The sequence below is a fragment of the Syngnathoides biaculeatus genome, chromosome 15 (assembly GCF_019802595.1).
Source record: "Syngnathoides biaculeatus isolate LvHL_M chromosome 15, ASM1980259v1, whole genome shotgun sequence".
Taxonomy (NCBI): Eukaryota; Metazoa; Chordata; class Actinopteri; order Syngnathiformes; family Syngnathidae; genus Syngnathoides; species Syngnathoides biaculeatus.
Genome location: NC_084654.1, coordinates 11,565,939 through 11,589,708, shown reverse-complemented (window position 1 = coordinate 11,589,708; position 23,770 = coordinate 11,565,939). Strand labels below are relative to the sequence as shown.

Sequence of the window (23,770 nt, the reverse complement as noted above, 5' to 3'; positions counted from 1 at the left end):
CTCACAACAATCTACGTACGTATTTTGGGTAAACCACCGCTGCTTAAACTTCAGTCAGCAGCGCACGATTCGACAGAAACGTTTAAGCAAAATTAACCATTATTTATACAGCACGTGTCATACAAAAGATAAGTGTATTACATGAATAAAGCATAATATATAAGAACATGACAAGAAATATATTATTTATTTATTTGCGCGGGGCTTTGCCATGTTATAAAAGAAAGAAAAAGCATTGAATATGAAGCAAAGGTTGTCGGCCAACTTGTTTGTGTTAAAGTGTTGTGTGACGGGAAAGACAAAACCATAGGGAACGGTTTTCCGCAGCTACGAAAGGTCAACAGTGCAAAGGGCAGTCAGAGTGCATCAACTGACAGACAACGTCTGCAAAGTGCGGTCAGGCTTCGAACGAAGAACCAGACGATAGACACCGCAGATGAGTCACAACACCCAGATGGGAGGAGAACGGAGTCAGCCAATTAATATGCATTTTGATTTCGGAAAATGAATATTCATGATTTGTTTCTATATAACTGGGCAACCCGGATGAGTGTGCTGTCTCTTGATGGTCACAAGGACACACGTGTTTGTGTTAGGGCCCTGGGACCCAGACGTCTGTATTAGTTTTATTGTTAGGAATAAAACTTTGCGTGATTTGATCCAATTGGTCTCTGATCTTCTCTCTGACAGAACGGACACGCCAAATTGTTAGGTACGTGGGGAGGAAGTAGATAGAGGTCGTGAAAGTTTAATTATTGGAGTCAGATTAAGAAAAAAGGTGAAATCCTAACAATTTCTAGAAATTGCTTGCATGCTTTTTCTTTCTTTTATAACAGCAAAGCCCCGCCCAGCATCCGCGTAATATATTTCAAGCAAAAAGTACTTACATAACCCTTCATACTGCATCACAATGTTCGCTGTGGACTCTGTGTTCCGCTATTTCAGTGATTCCCAAACAGTGTGCCGTGAGCGCTCTTCAGGTGTGCCGTGGGAAATTATCCAATTTTATGTAATTGCTAAATAAAAAAAAACATTTATTCCAAGAAATAATGTATCTTTATTCATCTGTTTATGCCAGTGAGGCACCATGACAGACAGAACAAAAAAAAAAAATCCTCTTCTCTTAGATGGCAGGAAGTACATAGAGTAATTAATCTATCCATTTTTGATGACATTTACTTTTGTTGGTGTGCCGTGGGATTTTTCAATTGTAAAATATGTGCCTTGAGTCTATGAAGGTTGGAAATCACTGCGCTATTTGACCCAAGTCCATCGATATCAGAGCCCGACTGGCTTTGTAGTTCATGAGCATTTCTTTCATGTATTTGGGACCTAAACCATTTAGGTCAGTAGCAAAACCTTAAAACGCTATTCTAAAGCTGCCTGGAAGCCTGTGTAAAAGACTTTAGAATCAGAGTTATATGCTCTGACTTCTTTGTTCTGGTCAGAACCCGAGCTGCAGCATTCTGAATCTCTCATTAGACCATTACAATAGTCGAGTCGACTTGAAAATAAAAAAGACATTGATGAGCTTCTCCTTCTCCATGCAAGCCTTCACTCTGGATATGTTCTATGTCAGTATTCAACTTGACATCATTTAGTAAAAGCAGGTTCTGTACTGTGATGAGTTCAGAAACCTGACTGAAATTTGTCAAAAAGTCAATTTCAACAAGGGTTGTTGAAAAGATGAACGTATTCGAATGGTAGTGGAACCGGGCCCAGCTCGACTCTTCACACCCCGCCTCCTCTCCTTTTCCCCAAAACATTGGTTTCTTGTAAAACGAAACTTAATTATTGATTGGCACCAGTTCTGACCAACGAGATCCCGTCTGCCTTTTCGACCAATCAGACTACAATTCTCGCAAATGACGCGCCCGTTTTGAGCTACGTGCGGAAGGCAACGAGGGTCATAATTGTTAGCGAATTCCGTGTATGTGCACGGCAAAAAAAAAAAAAAAGACCAAGGATGCTGGTACATTGTGGTCAATATGGTTGTGTGATACGTTTGTGAAATATGAAACACTTACGACAAGGAAAATGAGAGTCCCATTTACTTGTAAATTGCTTGTAAAATATTTCAGATGTTATAGCATATGTCTTGGGGTGGACAACACAGTAACCCTCGTGAAAATAGGAGGGGGAAAAAAATAAAATATCACCTAATTTCAGCGTCCATGCATTCGCCTCTACGGGAAAATTGACCTTTCTAAGATGGCCGCTAATAGACACGTTAGTAAACAAGCGTGTTGTACTGCGCTGGCCCAGAATAACATCTATGGTTCACCCACACCAGTCAATCGTTGTCTTAGAAGGCGAGTTCGCACATTTTCTCGTCGGGCAAAAGGACGAAGACGAAATGGGATTTCGTGAGTTAAAATTACTCTCGGCCGATATTTAGAATTCATCTGCATCCTTTTAACTATACTAGAGCGGGTCTAACACTGGGGAGTGGACAAGTCTGATTTTAGTAGTAGGTGAAATGGCAAAGAAAAAGTTGCGCAGTGAGAGAAAATTGGTCGACGTGTGCAAAATAGTTTAGAGGGTGAAGATTAAACGGCAGAATTTTTAATGAGGTTGAAAACAAAACACTTGACTGTTTTACCGTTGTTAATGTAGTAAATTCAACCTGCGTCATGGCTGCTTACTTGGACAGCGTAGCTCCTAACATGAAAATTGTCCGTTACATCTTCCTCTTACTATGTGGTAGTTTTACATGAGCGGTAATTCGCTTTCTGTAGTTATAGGGCTATGCCTAAAATTATCTCCTATTAGTGGCAGTACTGTAGTAATTTTTAACGAATAACCTTCACAGAAAGCAACTGCATTTTTGATACCAGTGTGTGCAGTTGAAATAAATGGAGCGATGCATATTTTAGCAGTTCTATTATCCTCAAAAATTATATGTACTCATAATGGATAGGTTTCCAATGACGTCACCGCCACCCTTGGACCAATCCGATAAATTAACGATTGACAAAAAATTTCTCGCTTCACCTCTCACTTGTGTTCTCCGACCTCTATGACGCAAAAGATGGCGTAATTGGAAACCTATCCATTGCAGTAAGCGCAATAAAACACTGCTGAAAGTATTTATTGCATGAGCAATCTTTCTTAGTGTCTTTTTTTTTTATTATTATTATTATAAAATGAGTACATCTAGTTCAATATGTCCACTAATTACAAGCAGCCCAAGTCACCAGACATGACAAATGAGTTGTTGGACTAAAAGTGCATTTTCAACCCAAATGAAGGCTGCCATTTTATGCATTTATTTTTGCATTTCAGTTACAGCACTGGCTGTCGCAGCGGGTGCAGCAGGCGCAGCAGGTAAGGATTGCTTCACACCAAGAGGAGCAAATACTGATGGACGGTTACTGTGCTCAAGTTCATGTTTAAATGCAGACACATCAGCAGGTGTGCAGCAGGAAATCATCCAAGTTTACTTGGTGAGCCACCCCCAGGGTGGGCTTGTGGTTAATCAAGTAATGGATGAAATATCGCTAGGATTGACTACAAAGATTTGATAATGAAAGCAGTGTTGGTTTCAAAATGAGTCTAACATTCAAAACATTAACGAGTTCATAGTTCTTATACATTTTTCTTAGAATACATTTTTATAGTGTAGGGATTTGCGAGTTTGGACCCTACATGTGTTCACGAATCGAGGAAGAGATGACCAATGATTAGAAAATGGCTTTATTACAAACAAATGTGCGATACAGACGTCCGGGTCTTATCTAGGCATCTGCTGCACACGAGACGTGTGTCTTCTGACAGGATAGCCCAAGAAGAAGACAAAAGCTGCCCAGTAACACAAGTTTTTTATATGTACGGGTCCATGGTAAAAGTGTCTGCCCCCCGCCAGTCTGGTCCTGGGCCCGGGATAGGAATTTTCCCGTCCTTATCTGGTGTCGTTCGTCTCCACCACAACGCCTGGGCGAGGAGGATGCCACCAGCTGGTTTTCTGCGTACAAAGATCAAGGACAGCCACCGCGCTGCACAACACATCCTTGTCTGATTAGCAAATGGACAACACGTTATCTGTTGATTAAATGTATAAGGTCATATTTAAGCAAATAATGAAAGTAAATATTCTTCAATAGTTATGTACTACAGAACACATTTACCTCCCTTTTATACACTTGCCGCAGTTTCAATGTGAGCATGAATGATGGCCGACTAGCACGGAAAGTGTTGGCAAATATGGTGGGGTTTTTTTTCCCCCCGTTCAGCCAGGTTTTGTCCTGCAAATACCTAATACAATCTGGCACCAAAAAAAAGAAAATTAACAATTTTGATTTTTGTCAGGGAGAAGGATATTTTTTCAATGTCTAATATTTGCCTGGGATTAATAAAGGTAGTGAAATTTTGTTAGTCTGTATTTGCCTTTCACTATTGTTGTGTGTTGTTGCTTTTGCGCAGGAGGGGTTATTATTTTTGCACCTGTTGCTCTTGCCACAATTGGTTACTCCGCCGCGGTGGGAGTGACTGCTGTGGTCAACGCTGGAGTACTGACAGGCACAGCAGCAGCAGCAGGTACTCGATGCGGTACTCAATCTTGGCAGCGTGGCTGCTGTGTCGCCAGTCACCTGTTGCAGCAGCTCTGTGGTCAATGTAGCACAATTTTGATCTGGTGATTTGAGATTCTTTTGAGCTGTCCTAATACAAAAAATATAATGTATACATAATCGCTTTCACGCTTATTCGTGAGGCAGCATGGTATGGTAACACCTCCTAAGTTCAAATTTCAGCTCCAGCATTCATGCGTTCGCTTGTTTGCGGGTACTCAAGCTTTCTCTCAGATTCCAAAGACATGGATCTTGGGTTCATTGAAGATTCTAGATGATCCATAGGTGCAACTTTTTTCTTTTACTACTAATCATTTTATTTATTTGGATTCTTTACACTGTGATTGTCTCTGGAACAGTCCGGGGTGTCCCTTCCCCCTCTCGACCAAAGTCAATTGACCTGTGACCCTCATGAAGACAAGTAGTTGGATGGATTCTAAACCTGATGTAGAATTGCATAAGAGCAAGCACAATTCATGACCGCAGTGCTGAAAAAGGTCTGTCGAGATTTGTGTTTGACACGCTCTAAATTCTAAACCCGTCACCTCTCATTTAAGGTTCAGCTGGTGCCAGCGCTGCAGCCGCGCCCGTCGCAGGTTTGGTGATGGCGCTCATCTAAGTCTTCGACGCCCAAAATTCGTCCACTACTGGAAATGATCCATTTGTCACACACCACATGTTATGGTGCTAGTTTATGTAGAAATTTAGGGTGGAATTCTGTTTGTCAAGATGCGAGTTTTTTTTTTTTTCTTGAATTGAAGTTTGAGTGAATAAATTACTCCCCCTTGTTGGTGTGCAAGACTTGAGTTACTGTGCCTGTTGAAGTTCACTGACACAAGGCTCTGAGATTATTCACTTATTCATTTTTAACTCAGATGAAAGGTGTTGATAAAGTGGCGGGGCTTCATCTCACTTGCAACTGTAAGAATGACAATCACTCTGAATGCTGTTTAAAGTAACAATTGTTTAGCATAGTTTTGTCAACACTGATTGATGGCTTAGAGTAGAGGTTCCCAAACTTTTTTTTTTTTTTTTGCAGTGCAAAAAAAGATCCAAGAAACTTTTACCATAAACATGTAGAGGCTACTTTACAATAATCAAACATTACAGTGGTCAGTTTTACAGTTGAAAAAATACACTGTTGAGTTTATTGAGCAATGAAGAATAAACGTTTGTTTGCCTCTTTCATCATTACAGTGTGTGCCCGGTAGCATAATTAGTGCCATCTGTTGGGTCTAACAAAGAAAATAGTTCTTGGTAACAGCCCCCCCCCCCCCCCCCCCCCACTTCATGTTGTCCATACTGCGTGTGCTTCCTTTTGTGTTTGCCCACCGCTGATCAATTTGTAAGTGCAATTGCACATGCCAGCGTCTCCTTGCTCTAAACACTTCTGCAAACAACAGGAAATGTTTTGCTAAGACCCTAAGTGCATACGAAGTGAATAAATCTCCATTGGTAACAATGACTATCGAAATACATAAACTGTAAACACAGCCTGGGGTTCATTGGTTAAAATGAATTTTTGAAAAAAATAAAACCTTCGAAGAAAAGAGTGGATGTGAGTTTGGTTGAATGTAAGATCTTTCAAATAAAGGCTTTCCACAGCTTTTATGATTTTCATGAGGTCTGTAAGCCGCCGTGAGAAAAACAAAACCTTATTAGGAAGGGGGGAAAGGACGAGAATTTCCAACAGACAGGAAGTGTTGTTTACATTTAGGGGCTGTTTAACGACTGCTCCGTACAGAGATTTGTGGTGGTAGGGAGTAGTCTCATCGGGGTTTTCCATCTGTGCATAAATACACGTGTCAGGTAGTCACATAAAAAAATTAACATTTTAAAAAGAGTCTACTTGGAACTCACAGCAGTATTTCAATTGTTGTATTAAAATCTAGGTACAGTATTTCCTTTTGTAAATTCAACAGAATTCTTTACATGCTTTTAAAAAAAAAAACATTAGGGGAAAGTCCCTTTTAATTGCTATTATACGTTCGACGAGAGAAGAATTTGTCATCCAAGCCAAATCGTGTGGCTGTCTGATTGCATGTTTGCAAGTCGAATCATATCGAGCTATTTTAAAAAAAAACGTGACAGGAACCAGTTTGAACTTGTTCGGCTACAGTTTCACTTTCGGTTTTAGGAGCCCCCCCCCCCCTCTTTCCACTCCCCCACTCGTGGCCCTCCGCACATGTGCAACCAATCAGAAGGGCGGAAGCCACCTAAGGCCCGCCCCCCGGCGCCCACCCGCTTAAAAGCAAAGACCAACGCCTCCGCATTTCATCCAAACGATTGCAAAAGAACCAGAAGACAAAACAATAGGAAGCCAATATGGGAGGTGAGTCATGCGTTTAGCAGCACACGCGACATTCCGTGATGTCAAATAAATATCACCATTTCGACTTTTGGTTCTTTTTAAAAGTGCGTCACGACTGTTCTATTTGAGTGTTTGGAGGTTTGAGGGGCGTGGAAAGCGGATGGAAATTTATTGTGTACATGTGTCACGCTCCATTTTGTGACTAGCATTAACATTATGCGTAACTTTTAAATTTAAAATGATGAATATTCTGCCACATACAAACAATATAGCTGAAGTCAAATGAAAAAAAATTAACTGTCTTTTTTTTTCATCAGGCAGTTCATCTGTTCCAGCAAGTAAGATTTCTTTCATTTTTAGACAAATACTTGACTATGAAAAATTTTCAGGCCCACTAACTGTCACGTTTAGACACTGCAGCCACTATGCTTTATCCATCCCCTGCTGGGACAACGATTGGTTACGATATGAACCCGAACATGCATCTGATCCAGTCTATCCAGCCTCCAACACCTGGACCGTCTGCAACCGGAGTGGCAGGCATCGCTATTCCAAGTAAGCGTTGATGACGCCATAACACTGTATCATCCAAAACGATTGCAATGATGACAGTATGATTAAAATCATTTTATTTCAAAGGAGATATACATTCAATCAAAGACCACTTTTAGTTTTTAATGGTTATAAACTCCAATATTCAAAGTCAATTTTCACACGCGCAAGAAATGCACTCAAATTGAGTGAGATTGTGGTCAGCAATCATACTGTTCTTGTGTATTTATTTTTTAAATACATGTAGCAGTATACGCAGCTTTCTGTTCTGGCGATAAAGCAAATAGATTTCCTCCCCCCGCCCCCACTGGACAGCCGTAGACTTGCATCTCCGAAATCAAAACATAAACATTTGGTGATGTGATACTTTGCTTTATTGTGTAGAGTTTTGCCTGCATTATAATTGGGTCTCACGTTGCACTTTGAACTCAAGCTAAATTACCCTTTAAAAAAAACAAAATAAATAGAGATTCGACTTTCCAGATCAACAACCGAAACAACCCGAGCTAAATTTAGAGGTACTCCTCCTCCTCAACATAGAGAGCTGGTGAATTAGTGGGGATGTTTTTAAAGCACTGGATTGTGTCTTCCCAAAACTTGCGCATGCTCTCTATGGCAGGGTTTCTCAACTCGAGGGGCGTGGACCCATTTTGGGTGGGTCGCAGAAAGCTAGTGGAAAAACTTCCATGCATTCCAGTTCAGATTTTTTTTTTTTTTTTTTCAGACAGCACAGAACGGTAGTAAGTTCCCACAAGAAGAAAGAAATGTTACTTCCTTGGTGTCCGGCCCATGGCCCAATTAGTATGAATGGCTGAATTCATGAATTGTGGACCGCGAATATGTGGGGCATTGCAGAAATGTCTTCAGCTATCAGCGTCAGGAGTTTTTAACTCCAAATTCTAATGTGTCACGTCTCGTTTTAGGTTCCAGCTCAGCTGCCGCACCCGTCGCCGGCCATGTGATGTCTCTGTTCTGACTCCTCAAAATGGATCCTTCTAAATAACGTCTGCTATTTCAAATGACCCGTTCTCATTACAAGACCTGCCATGTTTCCTATACTTAATTGGAATCGTGTTGCTGAATAAAACAAATGTGTCATTCTTGTCTTGAATAAGACTCAGATTTGTATTCCAGAATCTTTATCACAAGTTAAAAGGCTCTTCAACAGAACAGCAGACACTACGCCGCACCATAGTAGTGTGCTGTGTGATGATCCATCCATTCTGAGCCGCTTATCCTCACAAGGGGGCTGAAGCCTATCCCAGCTATCGTCGGGCACCAGTACACCCTGAACTGGTTGCCAGGCAATCGCAGGACACATGGAGACAGACAACAGGCGCACTCACAATCACACCTAGGGGCAATTTAGAGTGTCCTACTAATGTTGCATGTTTTTGTGATGGGGGAGGAAACCGGAGTGCCCGGAGAAAACCCACGCAGGCACGGGGAGAGCGTGCAAATTCCACACAGGCGGGTCCAGAATTGAACCAGGTCCCCAGAACTGTGAGGCCGATGATCGACAGCTGCTCCACCGTGCCGCCATGTTGAAATTAGTCATGCGTCATACAAATATTGGTGTAGTTATGTAATGTAATGGGGCATGGTTCCCACACAGATTTTGACGTTGAGGGGCAAAAATGTTGCCTCGCCCAAAAAGACAAAACACTGGAGGCTGTACCCAGGAAAGAAAAGATTACAGCAACTGATGATTGATTTGAAATCTGTTGTTTACCAGTGGCAAGATTAATAGTTAATAGCTGGGTGTGTGCGCATATAAACGAATGAATCTACCCATTATCATACCAACACTACGACGCCGTAGTAACCGTTTCCATAACCAGGTGACACCAGGTTAGGTTCAACGGTGAGTGGCCATGACTATGATGTCGTCCACTGGGTCCATCCATCAGGTATAACCACAGTAATCATTCATGTGTGTAGAAATTCAAATACGCGAACCAAACATTTAATAAACAAGAATGCGGTCTCAGCGTAAATACAATAAACACTGATCATGATGGGCCGGCATGGTGGAGCAAATCGTTAGTGTCTGCCTCATAGCTCTGAGGCCCCGGGTTCGAATCCCACCCCGGCCTGTGTGGAGTTTGCATGTTTTCCCTGTGCCTGCGAGGGGATTGGCTGGCAAACAGTCCAGGGTGTACCCTGCCTCCTGTCTGTTGACACCCGGGATAGGCTCCAGCACTCTTGAGACCCTTGTGAGGATAAGCGGCTAGGGAAATGGGTGGATGGATGTTTTGTCTTCAGGATCTTGTTTAATCCTTTGTGTAGAATGTTTGAGCTCCATGCCGTTGATTTGGGGACCATTTTGGAGTGAGAGACATTGAATACACACATAACTCTAAAAATAATGAAAGTTTCCAAATGGGGTTAAGAAGGTGGGGAAAAAAAATCAAATTCTACTAGATGTATTGAAATATGCATCGATAAGCTTAGTGCCCCTTTGTCATCACTGCACTGTGATGGTAATGACATGAGTTTTTAGTTAATTTTGCTATGTTGGAAGAGTTAGTTTAAAAAAAAAAATTCCAAGATAGCTGGTCCTGTACAACATTTTTATATGATTCTCAAGTTTGCACGGAAAAATCTTAACATGTCATTCGGTAACTTCCTTCTTCTTCTTCCAGACCAAATGACACAGTCAATTAGTCAAAATAAAAGAATTTGAATCGTTTTGTATTTGTGATGATAAATCATGAATTCAATCGTATTTTAAGGAATTTATGGGAAAACGGTCTCCCTCCATTTTATTCATCATGTGAGGATGTAGTTTCATAGAGCCAAACCCTGTGCAAGGGACGTACTGTAACTGTAAATCACCACCATAAAACTGCTTTAAAATATGTCAAAATATACTATTGACATGAACATTTACACAACACTGATAATAATTGTTAGGTTATTGAAAAGAAATCAATTCAAATCCAATTTTTCTTAAAATTTGACATCAAGGACACATAAAGGTCCCTATTCAAACATAAAGCAACGGCAAAAACATAAGCGATGAAAAATAAAGTGACGCAAACACACCAGTCATCACGTTTGCGATTCCAAAGGTCTTTGTGATTCTTTTGGGCAGAGCTGAGATTGGGCCGAGCAAGCCCCTGCTTGAAAGGACCTAACTCTCGTTTGTCCAGAATCGAAACCTCACACGAGTATAAAAGCTCGAGCGAGGCGCAGTGCCAGCAATCCTCTTCCCACTCGGCCGGAAGAACATGGGACTCCGTGAGTAGCCTTTCGTCCATTCTCTTCTTTCCACTCCGAGTTGGATTCTGAACCGTCTGCGCTTTGTTGTGTTTTTGCATTACAGTTACTTATATCGCGGTTGCTGCAGGCGCAAGTAAGACGTTTTCACACCACCAAATGGCGTTTTCCTCGCACAAGTACACGTTGTTTTTGGGGTTTTAACTGTGTGCTTGACTCGATTTCGAAACAGCTGGTTCGGTGGCTCTGGCTCCGGTGGTCCTGGGGGCTGTGGGCTTCACATCGGCTGGAATAGCAGCAGGTTCGTACGCTGCTAGCATGATGTCAGCCGCAGCCGTCGCCAACGGAGGGGGGGTGGCGGCAGGCAGTGCGGTGGCCATCTTGCAGTCTGTGGGTAAGTGACCCACCCACTGAAACTATACCCTGAAAACATCCATGCATTTTTCTTAGCCGCTTATCCTTACGAGGGTTGCGGGTTTGCTGGAGAATATCCCAGCTGTCAACGAGCAGGAGGCGGTGTGCACCCTGAACTGGTTGCCAGCCAATTGCAGGCCACATGGAGACAAACAACCCTACTCGCAATCACACCTGGGGGCAATTTAGAGTCTCAAATGAATGTTGCATCATGTTTTTGGGATGTGGGAGGAAACCGGAGTGCCTGGAGAAAACCCACGCAGGCACGGGGAGAACATGCAAACTCCACACAGGCGGGGCGAGATTGAACTGTGAGGCCGACGCTCTACAACTTCACCATCGTGTCGCCTGTCGTGGTTTAATTGACGGATATTTTGGTCCATCCGTCTATTTGTTTGTTTTAGACAGTGACACAATATGCTCACCAGTTGCCCACTGCGGCGGCTCACATTTTTTTGCTTTGGAAAATATTTTAGTCAAAGGGTTGTTTGTGCTTGATGGTTGACACAATTTAAGAGCTAAAAACATCCATTCATCCATTTTCCATAACGCTTCTCCTCACAAGGGTCACGCCGATGGAACATGCAAACGCCACAGAGGCGAGGCCGGAATCTGAACCCCGGCCATCAGAACTGTGGGGCAGATGTGCTAATCTGTTATCTACTGTGCCATCTTGAAAAAAACAATGAAACTTATCTGTTATAGTTGAGGAAGCAAGGAGGGTGATTGGTTAGAGTGTTCGCCTCACAGTTCTGAGGACTTGGGATTCAAATCCCGGCCACGCCTGTGTTGAGTTTGCATGTACTCCCCGTGCCTGCACGGGTTTTCTCCAGGTACTCCGGTTTCCTCCCACATCCCAAAAACATGATGCAACATTAACTGGACACTCTAAATTGCCTCTAGGTGTGATTTGTGAGTGCAACTGTTGTTTGTCTCTACGTGCCCTGCGATTGGCTGGCAACTCGTTCAGGGTTTACCCAACCTCTTGCCCGTTGACTGCTGGGATAGGCTCCAGCACTCCTGTTGACACTCATGAGGATACGCAGCTCAGAAAACGTCTTTGCCGCGTGTGTGATTTTAACCACAATTTAGAAACAAATTTCCACGGCAATAGTAATTATATGTACATTGTAAAGTACTCACATCCAGACTGAGTATTTGTACTTTTTAAGGGTCTCACACTGGATCTGAGTAAAGATGCTGCAGCCAAAGACAATGAGAAGCAAGGTAGATAAATGTGTTGGTTTCTTGATTTTAATTTTTTTTCCTCTCTTGTTGTAGGCATGGCCGGCTTGTCAACTGGTGCCTCGGCAGCTTTGGCGGGCACTGGAGGAACCGTGGCAGGAATCATCGCTGCACTTGTCTGAGCCCGAACCTTTTGGCTCCATGCATACTATCTCATATTATGTCGAAGATATGAAATGAATATGCACCTTCCTGAGTCAATTAAAACCTCAGCGTTAACAGCAGTTTAATTTTCTTTAGGGTCACGGGGAAGTTTGAGTTTACATTATGAAATGAAGAATGGAAGAACAAGAAAAAGCTAACCTAGTATGAGTCAGTTGGTCTCTGTCGCCCTCTACTGTCGAGAACAAATGAGTCAAAACATTTGTACGATATTTCCATTTTGGAGCGTTTGGGTAGACAATACACAACTATATACTACTGTATTGAAGATGTACACTTGTTTTACTGGGGAAAATTCATCAGCATTAAATATTAGACTGTTGGAATGGGAATTTCTGCACCCCAAGACGACAACTACAGGACTACTAACAGCTCGATTTTATCCTTTTCAACTAGAAACGTTTGCTTGGCTTGCCCGTGTAGTCAGGCACGAAATATTTTAAAACCTGTTTTACTATTACACACAAAAATCTCTCAAGCAAAACTAGTCTATTCCTAGTAGATATCACTTTCAAAAAAAAAATCATGATTGCTGTGGTAATCGTTTGTGGTAGATTAGCATGTGTAATTTTCCAGATTAAAAGTGGGCAAAGGTCAAAACAAGATAAGGGAACACAACCAGCAAAAATGAAGCGTTACTAATATTCAAAGTTTAATTTTAGTTGAAGCCAGAAGTTTACTTATACTTTCAAGTTTTGTCTCACTGTTTGAGGTCATAAGTTTATATACATTTCCACAATATGGAGTAGCATTCCCTTTCAATTGCATGACTTGGGTCAAAAGTTTTGGGTAACCTTCCACAAGCTTCTTAGAGTATTCTATTGGAATCCTGGCCCATTACTCCTGACAGAATTGGTGTAACTCAGTCAGGTTTGTGTGCCGCCTTGCTCGCACACGTTTTTTCGGATCTGTCCACATATGTTCGATGCCATTCCGATTAGGGCTTTGGGGTGGCCACTCCAAAGACATTGACTTTGTTATCTTCAAGCCACTTTTGAAGCATTTCAGCAGTATCCTTGGGGCCATTGTCCATTTGGAAGACCCATTTGCAGCTATGTTTTAGCTTCCTGGCTGATGTCATCCTGGTGCATCATTCTGTGAGCTTCAGCTGATGCTGATGAAGGACTTGTTTCACTGTGGATGATGACATTTTCATCCAGTTTCTTCACAAGGTCTTTATCTTTTCTGGGGGGGATTGAGTCACACATTTCGGACCAAAACTGATTCATCTCTGGGAGACTGGGCCCATCTCCTTCCGGAACAGTGTGATGGCTGGATATTCCCATGATGTTGATACTTTCGTAAAATTGAAGAGATGAATGTGGCACCTTCAGGAATCTGGAAATTGCACCCAAGGATGACCCCACTTGTTTTTCTCTGATTTTCTGGACAATTTCTTTTGATTTTCCCATTATTTCAAACAAGGAAGCAGAATATTTGAGGTGTGGCCTTGACTACGTCCTCATTAACTCACCTGTTGTCAGTTAACCTATCATGAGCTTCCAAAGGCATGACCTCAGCAACTGGGCTTCTTTAAAGACATTGTACATTTTGTCTATGTAAACTGTTGACCTCAAAGAAAATAATATAAAGTTTTCTACGAAATCATAGCTCTTATTCTGGTGGCATTAAACAAAATTATGGGAACTCATTTTGGTGATCTTGACAGACCGGAAACAGGAGAGGTTTCATCTGATTTCACTTCAGACAGTGACGACAAAAAATGAAATGTGTGTTTTTGCACAGTGGATGCAAATTTTGGCTATAACTGTGTGTGAGTGTGTGTGTATAGGATTTTTTTTCAATTTCACAACATACCAAATGAGTAATTGTGCAGTACAATCGACCACATAAACAGCATGCCCCTGGCATGCAGATTAAAATAAAAATCCACAAAAGCACTATGACATTTAACAAATTTACATTATGTTAAACAAAAACCATATTACGGATTCTGACCAAAAAAAGAAAAAAATATTCTCTCATTTGCAATTATTAAAATCAACATTAGTATAGCTTTTCTTAAATGTTTTATATTCTGCAACTGATCCAGCCTCACGCCAAAGTGGTTTCTTTACAAATGTTTACAGCCTCTCGGCCAATGTGTTGTGAGAATTTATTTCTTGGCAACTCTTTGTGCAACGCCATAGGGAACGTGACAGGCCACCGTGCCCAGCTCGGCCGCCCCTTCCACGTGGAACATCTGGTCGTCAAAGAAAATGTGCGGCCTGATCTTCTCCAGCATGGGGCCCTTGGGCGCCCCTGCTAGGAAAAGAGCCTCGTCAATCTCCAGCCCCCACGACCGCAGAGTCTTCAAGGCTCTGGTCCCGGAACTGGCGGCACTCCGAGCGGTCACCAGGTACGTGCGGATAGGGCAGTCCATGCGCAGGCCTTTGTGGAAAAACTTCCTTTGTAGTTTCCCCAAAGCCTCCAGGAAGCCTTTCAGAGGGCCCTGCGGCAAGGTGGACGAGAACAGTGTCATACGTTTCCCCTCTGAACTTAAAACAATTCTTCTTCCTATCCATCCATCTATCCATCCATTTTCTTAGTCACATATCCTCACAAGGGTCGCGGGGAGCGCTGGAGCCTATCCCAGCTGTCAACGGGCAGGAGGCGGGGTACACCCTGAACTGGTTGCAAGCCAATCGCAGGGCACATTGAGACAAACAGCCGCACTCACAATCACCCCTAGGGGCAATTTAGAGTGTCCAATTAATGTTGCATGTTTTGGGGGATGTGGGAGGAAACCGGAGTGCACATAGAAAACCTACGCAGGCACGGGGAGAACATGCAAACTCCACACAGGCGGGGCCGGGATTGAACTCGATAGAACTGTGAGGCCAACGCTTTCCAGCTTCTCCACTGTGCCGTCCTCCACAATACAGTATATCACATTGATAACTTATCCGCTCTCCCTTTAATTGTCCATTTCCCCACTGCAAGACTAGTAGTATCTATACTCACAAGCAAACCTGCAATTGACTTCTATTTGTACTTAAGATACTGTTCGCCATCAACATTTACTGTGTGAATACTCTACATGGTCCAGAGGTTTGTTCTCATGAGCCTTCTCGTGCTCAAAGAACTTGTCCAGTCCGTGGGCCTTGAAAATGCGTTCCGACTCGTCTGAGAACAGGACGGCGTCGCCGTCAAAGGCCACGCGGAGCTGAGTCTCCGACACTTCAGTCATCTTCTCTATGGTGAACATGGTGGCTGCTGCAATCCCTGACAAGCACAAACACAGACACACACTTCTATTGTCACGGCCTATTCAAATGCATGTATTAGAAGCCGCGCGTAAAATGTGACTTGCACCAACCTTCTTCCAGAGCTTCTTGCACCTTGGCAGAGTCAGCAGAAAGGTACAAGTTGGTGTGATAAGCTTTTAAGTAGCCTATTGGACTGTTTCCTCCAGTCATACAAAAGCGTTCGATGAGTAAGTCTGAAAGAAAATCAGACAGAATGAGTATTGTTTACTAAAAACTTCTGATACGCTGAAACGCTTTAATTCATAGTACGGAAATACTCCCATACACACTGTTCAAACACAACTGTAGTTCAGTACAATGTATGAGAGGATTTCAGTACTGTGCGTGAGACCGTGTCAGTGGTGGGTATGAACAAAAAAAAAAATACATCCATCCATTGTCTTTGCCGCTTATCCTCACAAGAGCCGCGGGGAGCGCTGGAGCCTATTCCAGCTGTCAACAGGCAGGAGGCGGGGTACACCCTGAATTGGTTGCCAGCCAATCGCAGGGCACATAGAGACAAACAACAGTTGCACTCACAATCACACCTAGAGGCAATTTAGAGTGTCCAGTTAATGTTGCATCATGTTTTTGGGATGTGGGAGGAAACCGGAGTTCCTGGAGGAAACCCACACAGGCACGGGCAGAACATGCAAACTCCACATAGGCGGGTCCGGGATTGAACCCAGGACCTCAGAACTGTGAGGCCTACACTTTACCAGCTGCTCCACCGTGCCCGCCCAAAACCAATACATACGAATTCAAAAATGTGTTAGAGAGGTAATTCTGGGTCAGAGTAAAAATTTGGTGCTGGTTAGTAAGTTGGTCTCATTTCGTTAGCCTTGCAAGATCATGAATCAGAATCAGCAGAATCAAACTGAACCACTGTAATTAATAAGGTGTGAAAACAATAATGTCTGAATAGACCATATTTGATGCCATGCGACACACAACAGTGTGCAGAGGGCGACACAAAGGGCAAAAAACAAGTTGCAATAAACACTTAATTGAAACTAGTGGGGGGTTGATAGGGGTGACAGTGGCGGTCGACTTCTACAGGATATTAATTTGATTTGAGAGGCGACTGAGACTTGAAAAAAGGAAAAAGCTACCTTGAAAAAAGACATGAACACACAGAGCCTGAAAGAGCTGTGCAGATATTTGTACTCTATTCAAAAATTCCAGCAAAGGGGTTGTGGGGGTCTATGATTCCACTGGAGGGGGGGGGGGGCATTATTTTGAGAATGGTCCTGTTTTAAGCAAACAGCAAACTGGGAATTGGCCAACTGGGACTGCATATGGAAAATTAAAAAAAAAAAAAAAAAACTGTTTCATCCCACAAGAGAATCCACATCCATTTTTCCTCTTGTTCCTTCCTGAACCAAAGGAGACGGGGAGGGAACTTCCTGTGCTCACATATTTGTGAACACTGGGTCATGACATCAGAGAGGGAGGAGGCTGAGATGTGCAGAGCAGCAAGAATCATACTATTATATTTAAGAATAGCCGTATCTTCGGAATCCTTTGGCCTATCTCAAGAATACTATTGAGAAATAAACCGAGAGAAATCTTCCTCTTATTGCTGTGTGCGTACCGTATAGCGTGTGTGGTGTAACTCACGATGATGATTGATGGTATTGATGAGTCGGAGGCCCACGTATGCGTGGTTGTTTGTCACAAGGACCACGTCGAAGAGCTCCTCGCTCTGCGGGTAAAGCTCCCGCAGTCGATTGTTGACGGCCTCCAGAGCCTGGGAACATGACCAAGGACACATTTAAGATGAAAATAATATCCAAACATCCTTAATGATGAGGGGGGTGCACGTTTCTGTTGGCTCAGTAATCCTTATTATTCATTCACCACCCCCGCATGCACGAAGCAGCGTCTTCAAATACTGTGCGAGCTCATTCGTGATGACTGAACTGTCATTCCGCCAGGGGTGTGTGCTTTTATTCTTATCCAAACAGGTGCATTCCCCTCGCACTTCAACACAGAAATGCATTCTAACACATGCTGATGTCGTATACTCAAGTGGATCGAAGTGTTAAAATCATAAAACTGTGGCTGGATATCAATTTCACTAGCTGCATTTTGCCCCAGTGCCAAGAATGATGAGGTCCTTGAGGCATGCTACAAGTCTGTTTTTGGGCTACTGTGAATAGTACCATAAAATACTGTAGCTCTAGTTTCAAATGATATTGAACTTGGGTGAACAAGCATTTATTGACAAATTGAAGCTGGTTTGATGTTGAATTTTGGACAAAAAAATGTATTGCAAAAGCACACAGGAAGAAATGTTGCCTGAATATCATCCAGCTATCCCTTTTCTATAGCAGTTGGCCTTTTTAGGGTCACAAGCGAGCTGGGGCATCTCCCTGTTGACGTTGAGCGAGATGCAATTTTCCCAAGGCTCGTCAGCAGACACCCCCCCCCCACACACACACACACAGGAAGGCCGGGGGCTGAGACTTGAACCCAGAACCGTGGAACTGTGACGCAGACTTGCTAACTGCTATTCCGCTCTTCTGCTGGACTTGTAGCCCAGTTTTGTTGTATGTGGACCATTTGATGATGGTAAAGGCTCATGATTCAATTCCAAGATTAAAAAGATGCTAATTTCTCATTGAAGGTGGAGGTGTCAAACTCAAGGCCCGGGGACCAGTCGTGCCCCACGACACCATTTTAGGTGGGCTGTCAACGATTGGTTCCCAAAACTTTGATTCAGCTGGCCCCCCACTCCTCCTTAGTGATTGGTATTCCAGGGACATACAATTTAGCTCCGTGACCCGGTAAGCACAGGAGCTTTGCATCTTGGTAAATATGGTTGCTGATTTAGCCAACAGATGTTTACGTTTCATATTCAACTTGGATGCTTGATGCTCCATATTGTATTTTCTATACCTTGCAGTTTCCATCAGCGCCAAGTGGTTAAATAGCCTGAATCAGAGTTTGCCTTGTTTTTGATCTGTGTACCGTGTGTATGAGTGTAATCTCACGTGATGATTTATTTAGTGAGTCCCCCCCTAAACACACAAGTCTGTGTCATTTTGTCGCTTTGTACTGCATTTGACCCTCTCTGACCTTGACAAAGGAGAAGGCAGGACCGGGGCTGAAAGGCTGGCTTTCATGCTCCAGCTGGTACTTGAGATACTCCTCCATGCCCTGTCGCTCGTAAATCTGCTGCTCCCGCTCCATGTTGAAGAGCACGCGTGACGACACGGCAATGGTGACGGCATTCTCTGGTTTGGGCTGCGAAGAGACAACGAGTCCTTCTCTGAGTTGTCAAATACAGAGGTGGTGAAAGTACCATGTATCTTGTGTAAATGCGTGTTGGTCTTAAACAAGACCATGGGTGGGGAATATCTTGCTTCTGCTCATCTGTTGTTTTCATTTTTAATGCTGTTTTCTACCTTCGAAGACAATAACATGTCATTCAATCAAGATAGATATCTGTAGTTAATAAGATGTGAAAACAATAAAGTCTGTACAGACCATATTTGATGCCACGCGACAAACAACAGCGTGCAGAGGGGGGACACAATGTGCAAAAAACAAGTTGCAATAAACACTTAATTGAAACTAGTGGGGGGGTGATAGGGGTGACAGTGGCAGTGCCGTGCTTGACTTTACCTCTCTCGATTTGTCTTTGGTAGTTTGTGCAAATTAGGGGGGAAAAAAAGTGACCCTATTTTGAAAAAGTAAGAAGTAAAAAGTAGAGATAGGTGAAAAAGCTACTGTAATTTCCGGCCTATAAAATGTGACTTTTTTCACACGCTTTCGATCCTGTGGTTTATGCGGTGATGCGCCTAATTTGTGCATTTTTTTCTAACGGCCGCAAGGGGGCACTCGAGCGGAAAAGGTTAGAGTGAGACCCAATATATGTGCCGAGGAAGTCACTTTTACCGGTCTGGCCCTGTTCGCACTGTGCTAACGTGTTACTGCCGTTGTTTTTTTTTTTAACTAGCCCTGTTAGCGCGGTGGCGCTAGCGTTAGTGCAGGCCTCAGCAACCTTTTTGAAGCAGAGGGCTACTTCGTGAGCACCAGTCGCATGGAGGCCTATATGACCTGTTTGCGCCAATTTCAGACTCAGTTCATTACACATACATAAAACATTTTTGTTTTAATTTATTGTAGTAAATGACATTACAGGTATATTAAAATTCTAATTTACGTAAGAAAGTCAGATTCAGAATTTAAAGCACAAATAATAGTAACAATTTGTGGCCTATGGTATTTTAGAACATACCTCGCGGGCGCCTTGTATGGTCCTCGCGGGCTATCATTTGCCCGCGGGCACCGCGTTGGTATCCCCTGCGTTAGTTTTAACGCGGCAGTGTTAGTGCGGCAGCGCTAACGTTAGCATTAGCACGGCGGCGCTAGCGTTAAACTCTCTGTGTTCCGTCTTTCTATATCTCTTAAAATATCTCTTATTTCAATCTCGGTTTCAATGTGGGCACTTGTGGCTTTTGCATGGCTGCGCCCTAAGTATGTACCAAATGGTATTTCCTTTACAAATGTACTGGGTGAGGCTTATAACCAGGTGAGCTCTGTAGGCTGGGAATTAGGGTACTTACTGTAAGTACAGCCATGAAGTATTTGTAAATGACACCACTGGTCAACTCTATATTACTGAGTACAAAATTTAAGTCTTAAGTAGTAGTGGATTAAATATTGTGACAGAGGAGGCCTATCACAGTGTTTACAGCTCTTCCCGGGATGGCCAAGCGTCATTTTTTTGTTACAGAACTGGCACAGACAAGGTGACAGTGATACAAAACACTTCATTCCCACTGCAAGGACACCTACCACTATGCCTAACACCGAGTAAACGTTTATTTTGTTGACTTTAAGAAAACAGTTTGGCCTTTGAGTTGACTGAGACATCTACATTCACATCCTGAAATTGATAACTACAAGAATCTTTCATGCATCCTTATGAGATGGCATTTTAACTCCAAATGTGTGATAGAGATGATGTGATGCAGCTTGCAAGGGATGTTGCTTGTACTTTTTTTTGGCACCCACAGGTTGCAAAACACTTGTGGGTGGAAGAAGAAAATACATCTGCTTTGCTATTCTTATTGTTCTCTTGAAGGTATGGTGTATTATTGTTTATTTTTCGCAGAAATTCAAATCAAAAGCTCATGTCTTCTCTGTTTTTTTTGTTTGTTTGGTTTTTTTTTGCACATTGCAAAATAACCCATGCAGGTTTTTTGAAATGCCAAAGGAGAAAAGGGAACTGAAAAATTGTAAATGAATAGCGCAAGGTATTGAATTTATACTCACTGGTTGAGGTTTCCTCATCGGTGTGGTGGGCTTCACAAGTCTTTTGGTATCTTCCCAGCTGCCACTTGCGCCATTTTTGTTCTGTCCACTGACAGTTGAAATTTCACCATTGCTCAAATTCATTTTTGGGGAAAAAAAAAAAAGACAGAAACAGTTTCCCAGTACTTTCACGTCCTACCAGTGTGCCAGGAGTTGCCACCAAAGTGCTGCCTCACTCATGCACATTCAGGATTTGAGCAGAGCCCCCCTCCACCAACATGCGCTCACCATACGAGATCAGCCAGCCAGCAGGACGGCTGCACACTCTGGAAAGGAACAACATGCGGAAGGAATGACAAGAGCTGTGCATCCATACGCGGAAAAGCCACTAATACGACAGCCCTTCCTACCCCCTGCGTCTTAGGCAGCCACGATTGACTTGAGCTCTTCTATGCTTCTCGATCCTCTCATCCGCACAAGTGACTTTCAGTCATTCGGCGTCCTCCCCCTTATTTTAACCCTTTCAGGGTCGACGTCCTTTGCGCAGCAGAGCATCTGACTCAGGGTGACAGACGCTTGTTGCGCGACTGGATGCGAGTGATGTGTCAAAGCAGAGCGAGGTCCATGTTCCAAGATGCTTATCCTCACAAGGGTCACGCGAGTGCCGGAGTCTATCCCAGCTTGACATTGGGTGAGAGGCGGACTACACCCTGAACTGGTCGCCGGTCAGTCACAGGGCACAGCATGTTTATTTTACGCAGTGTGGTGTCTCCATCGCATCGTCCAGAACCACTTGACTTCTGCGCAGCATTGTGGGAAATTGAGTCCTCGGTGGGTGATTTACTCATACCCATACCCATAGCTCCACCGCCCTCCCGGCTCTTTATTTTTCTTCCTTTTTTTTTTTTTTGTTTTTTTTTTTTTTGTTTGTTGTTGTGTCACCTCTTCTTATTCGAGCCCCTGCAGGCTGTCGCCACCAAAGCGGCACTCCGTGTTGCCAGGCAACAGCCACAGACTGGCTGGGAGGGACACCCACGTCTTGGATGTGATTGGATGAGGGCACCGCATTCAATACCGAGTAACTGGCCACTTCATTAGGTACACCTGCATGCGATATGGATGACTTTTGTCATTGTGGTTGTAGTATGCGCTGTGGTCGAGCTGAGTAGTTTGTAAACTACTAACATAATCTAGTTGTGTAAATGAGAGGGAGCAAAATAATAGTATGAAGTTCTTGTATTGGTGTACCTAGACAGCGCTGCATGTGCATTGTCAGATAAACAGACACACGATCTGGGAAACCAAGATGAAAGTGTACATCCTGCTTTGAACAGATTAAATGTCTTATAATGCAACTACAAACTAATTTAGTGCAGTACAGGAGGGCTTCTGGGTACATTATGCTGAGCAGACATCGTGGAAGGGACTCCGTCAAGTGGAAGAGGGCCCTGACTGATGCTTCTTGGATATCTATCTATCTATCTATCTATCTATCTATCTATCTATCTATCTATCTATCTATCTATCTATCTATCTATCTATCTATCTATCTATCTATCTATCTATCTATCTATCTATCTATCTATCTATCTATCTATCTATCTATCTATCTATCTATCTCAGGTCAGTTGCACGGTTTTGTCGACTCCCCATCAATGATGTGTGCGTGATTTATTATGTGATTATCATCACCATTTGTGCTGTCACTGATGTTGCGTGCATGCCCCAATCACAATCTTTGTTCTATGCAATAAATAAATTACAAGGCTTTTGGTGTAAATGGGGGTCATCTACAAAACACAAAGTAACAAAGTTCAGGTGGGGGAGTTTTCATTAGTTCACTAAGCCTTGACAACGTTTTACATATACAATATTTGTAACACGCCACCAAACACACAATTTTGAATTCATAGTAGAGCTTCATTTACCCAGTACATACATACAGTTCATTAATCGACAAAGATGTGTGTCTCTAGACCTCTGTCCACAGGCTAACAACAACTCGATGGAAAATTAGGGAGCATTTCAGTTGTTATCATTCAATCTAGCTTTAGCTTTACAGTCTTAGTCCCTAGACTTTACAATACAATGAATGATTGTGCTGAATACAATAAAAAAAATACAATTAATTAATCTAATTAACGAACATTATGAAGAAGCAATTCAAACAACGTATGTGAGTCTCTTCTTTTTAACTATGGACAAAAAGCAATAGTGACACAGACGAGAGGTGTGCCTTATTGCCACTAGGTGGCAGTAGAAGACAGTGGCGCACTCAACTCCAGTCTTTCTTTCTGCAGACTAAAGAAATATAAACCCAAGGGAAGAAAAAGCCCACCAAGGGAGGAACTTTATGTGTACGTTTTACTTGTACTACGTAGGTGGCTGGATTTCGTCAACCAGGTTGAATCTTTAAAAAAATAATAATTTTGAGTTTTCATTCCTTCTGCAATAACTAATACACAATATATTTTACATCGCTGTTCATCTTGGGCAAACCTCCGCCATATCCACTTTCTAATAATACAATATAATACAGTCTAAATTATTTCAATTGTTCAACTAAATCCAAATCCGATTTATTGATCCTGCACCAGATCGTAAAATACAGCACTTGAGCAGTTGCACAACCTTTCATTTTGGTACCAAGTTGTTGTGCCAGCATTTGCCAGCCAGTACTGAAGATGCAACATAACTGCGAATTTCCATGAGCCTGTCTCCATATTTTTACATTATATGTTTGGATTAATCTTTTTGTTTGTTTGTTTGTTTTGCTGAAATAA

The 23,770-nt window shown here is 42.7% G+C and overlaps 2 protein-coding genes across 2 annotated transcripts; one reads left to right on the top strand and one right to left on the bottom strand.

Annotated features, from left to right (window-relative positions):
- The first annotated feature begins 10,516 nt into the window (after nucleotides 1–10,516).
- On the top strand, nucleotides 10,517–12,531 carry LOC133512962 (interferon alpha-inducible protein 27-like protein 2A). The gene is made up of 4 exons (XM_061843078.1): nucleotides 10,517–10,674; nucleotides 10,760–10,789; nucleotides 10,886–11,047; nucleotides 12,349–12,531. The coding sequence occupies exons 1-4, from the start codon at nucleotides 10,665–10,667 to the stop codon at nucleotides 12,432–12,434; spliced, it is 288 nt and encodes a 95-aa protein (XP_061699062.1). The 5' UTR covers nucleotides 10,517–10,664; the 3' UTR covers nucleotides 12,435–12,531.
- Nucleotides 12,532–12,674: 143 nt separating this feature from the next.
- On the bottom strand, nucleotides 12,675–21,306 carry LOC133512959 (cytosolic 5'-nucleotidase 1A-like). The gene is made up of 7 exons (XM_061843074.1): nucleotides 21,187–21,306; nucleotides 21,009–21,096; nucleotides 18,804–18,971; nucleotides 17,343–17,472; nucleotides 15,794–15,916; nucleotides 15,515–15,699; nucleotides 12,675–14,926 (listed from the first exon to the last, which is right to left on the bottom strand). Exons 1-7 carry the CDS (start codon nucleotides 21,231–21,233, stop codon nucleotides 14,591–14,593), a joined length of 1,077 nt encoding a protein of 358 aa, XP_061699058.1. The 5' UTR covers nucleotides 21,234–21,306; the 3' UTR covers nucleotides 12,675–14,590.
- Between the last annotated feature and the right edge of the window lie 2,464 nt (nucleotides 21,307–23,770).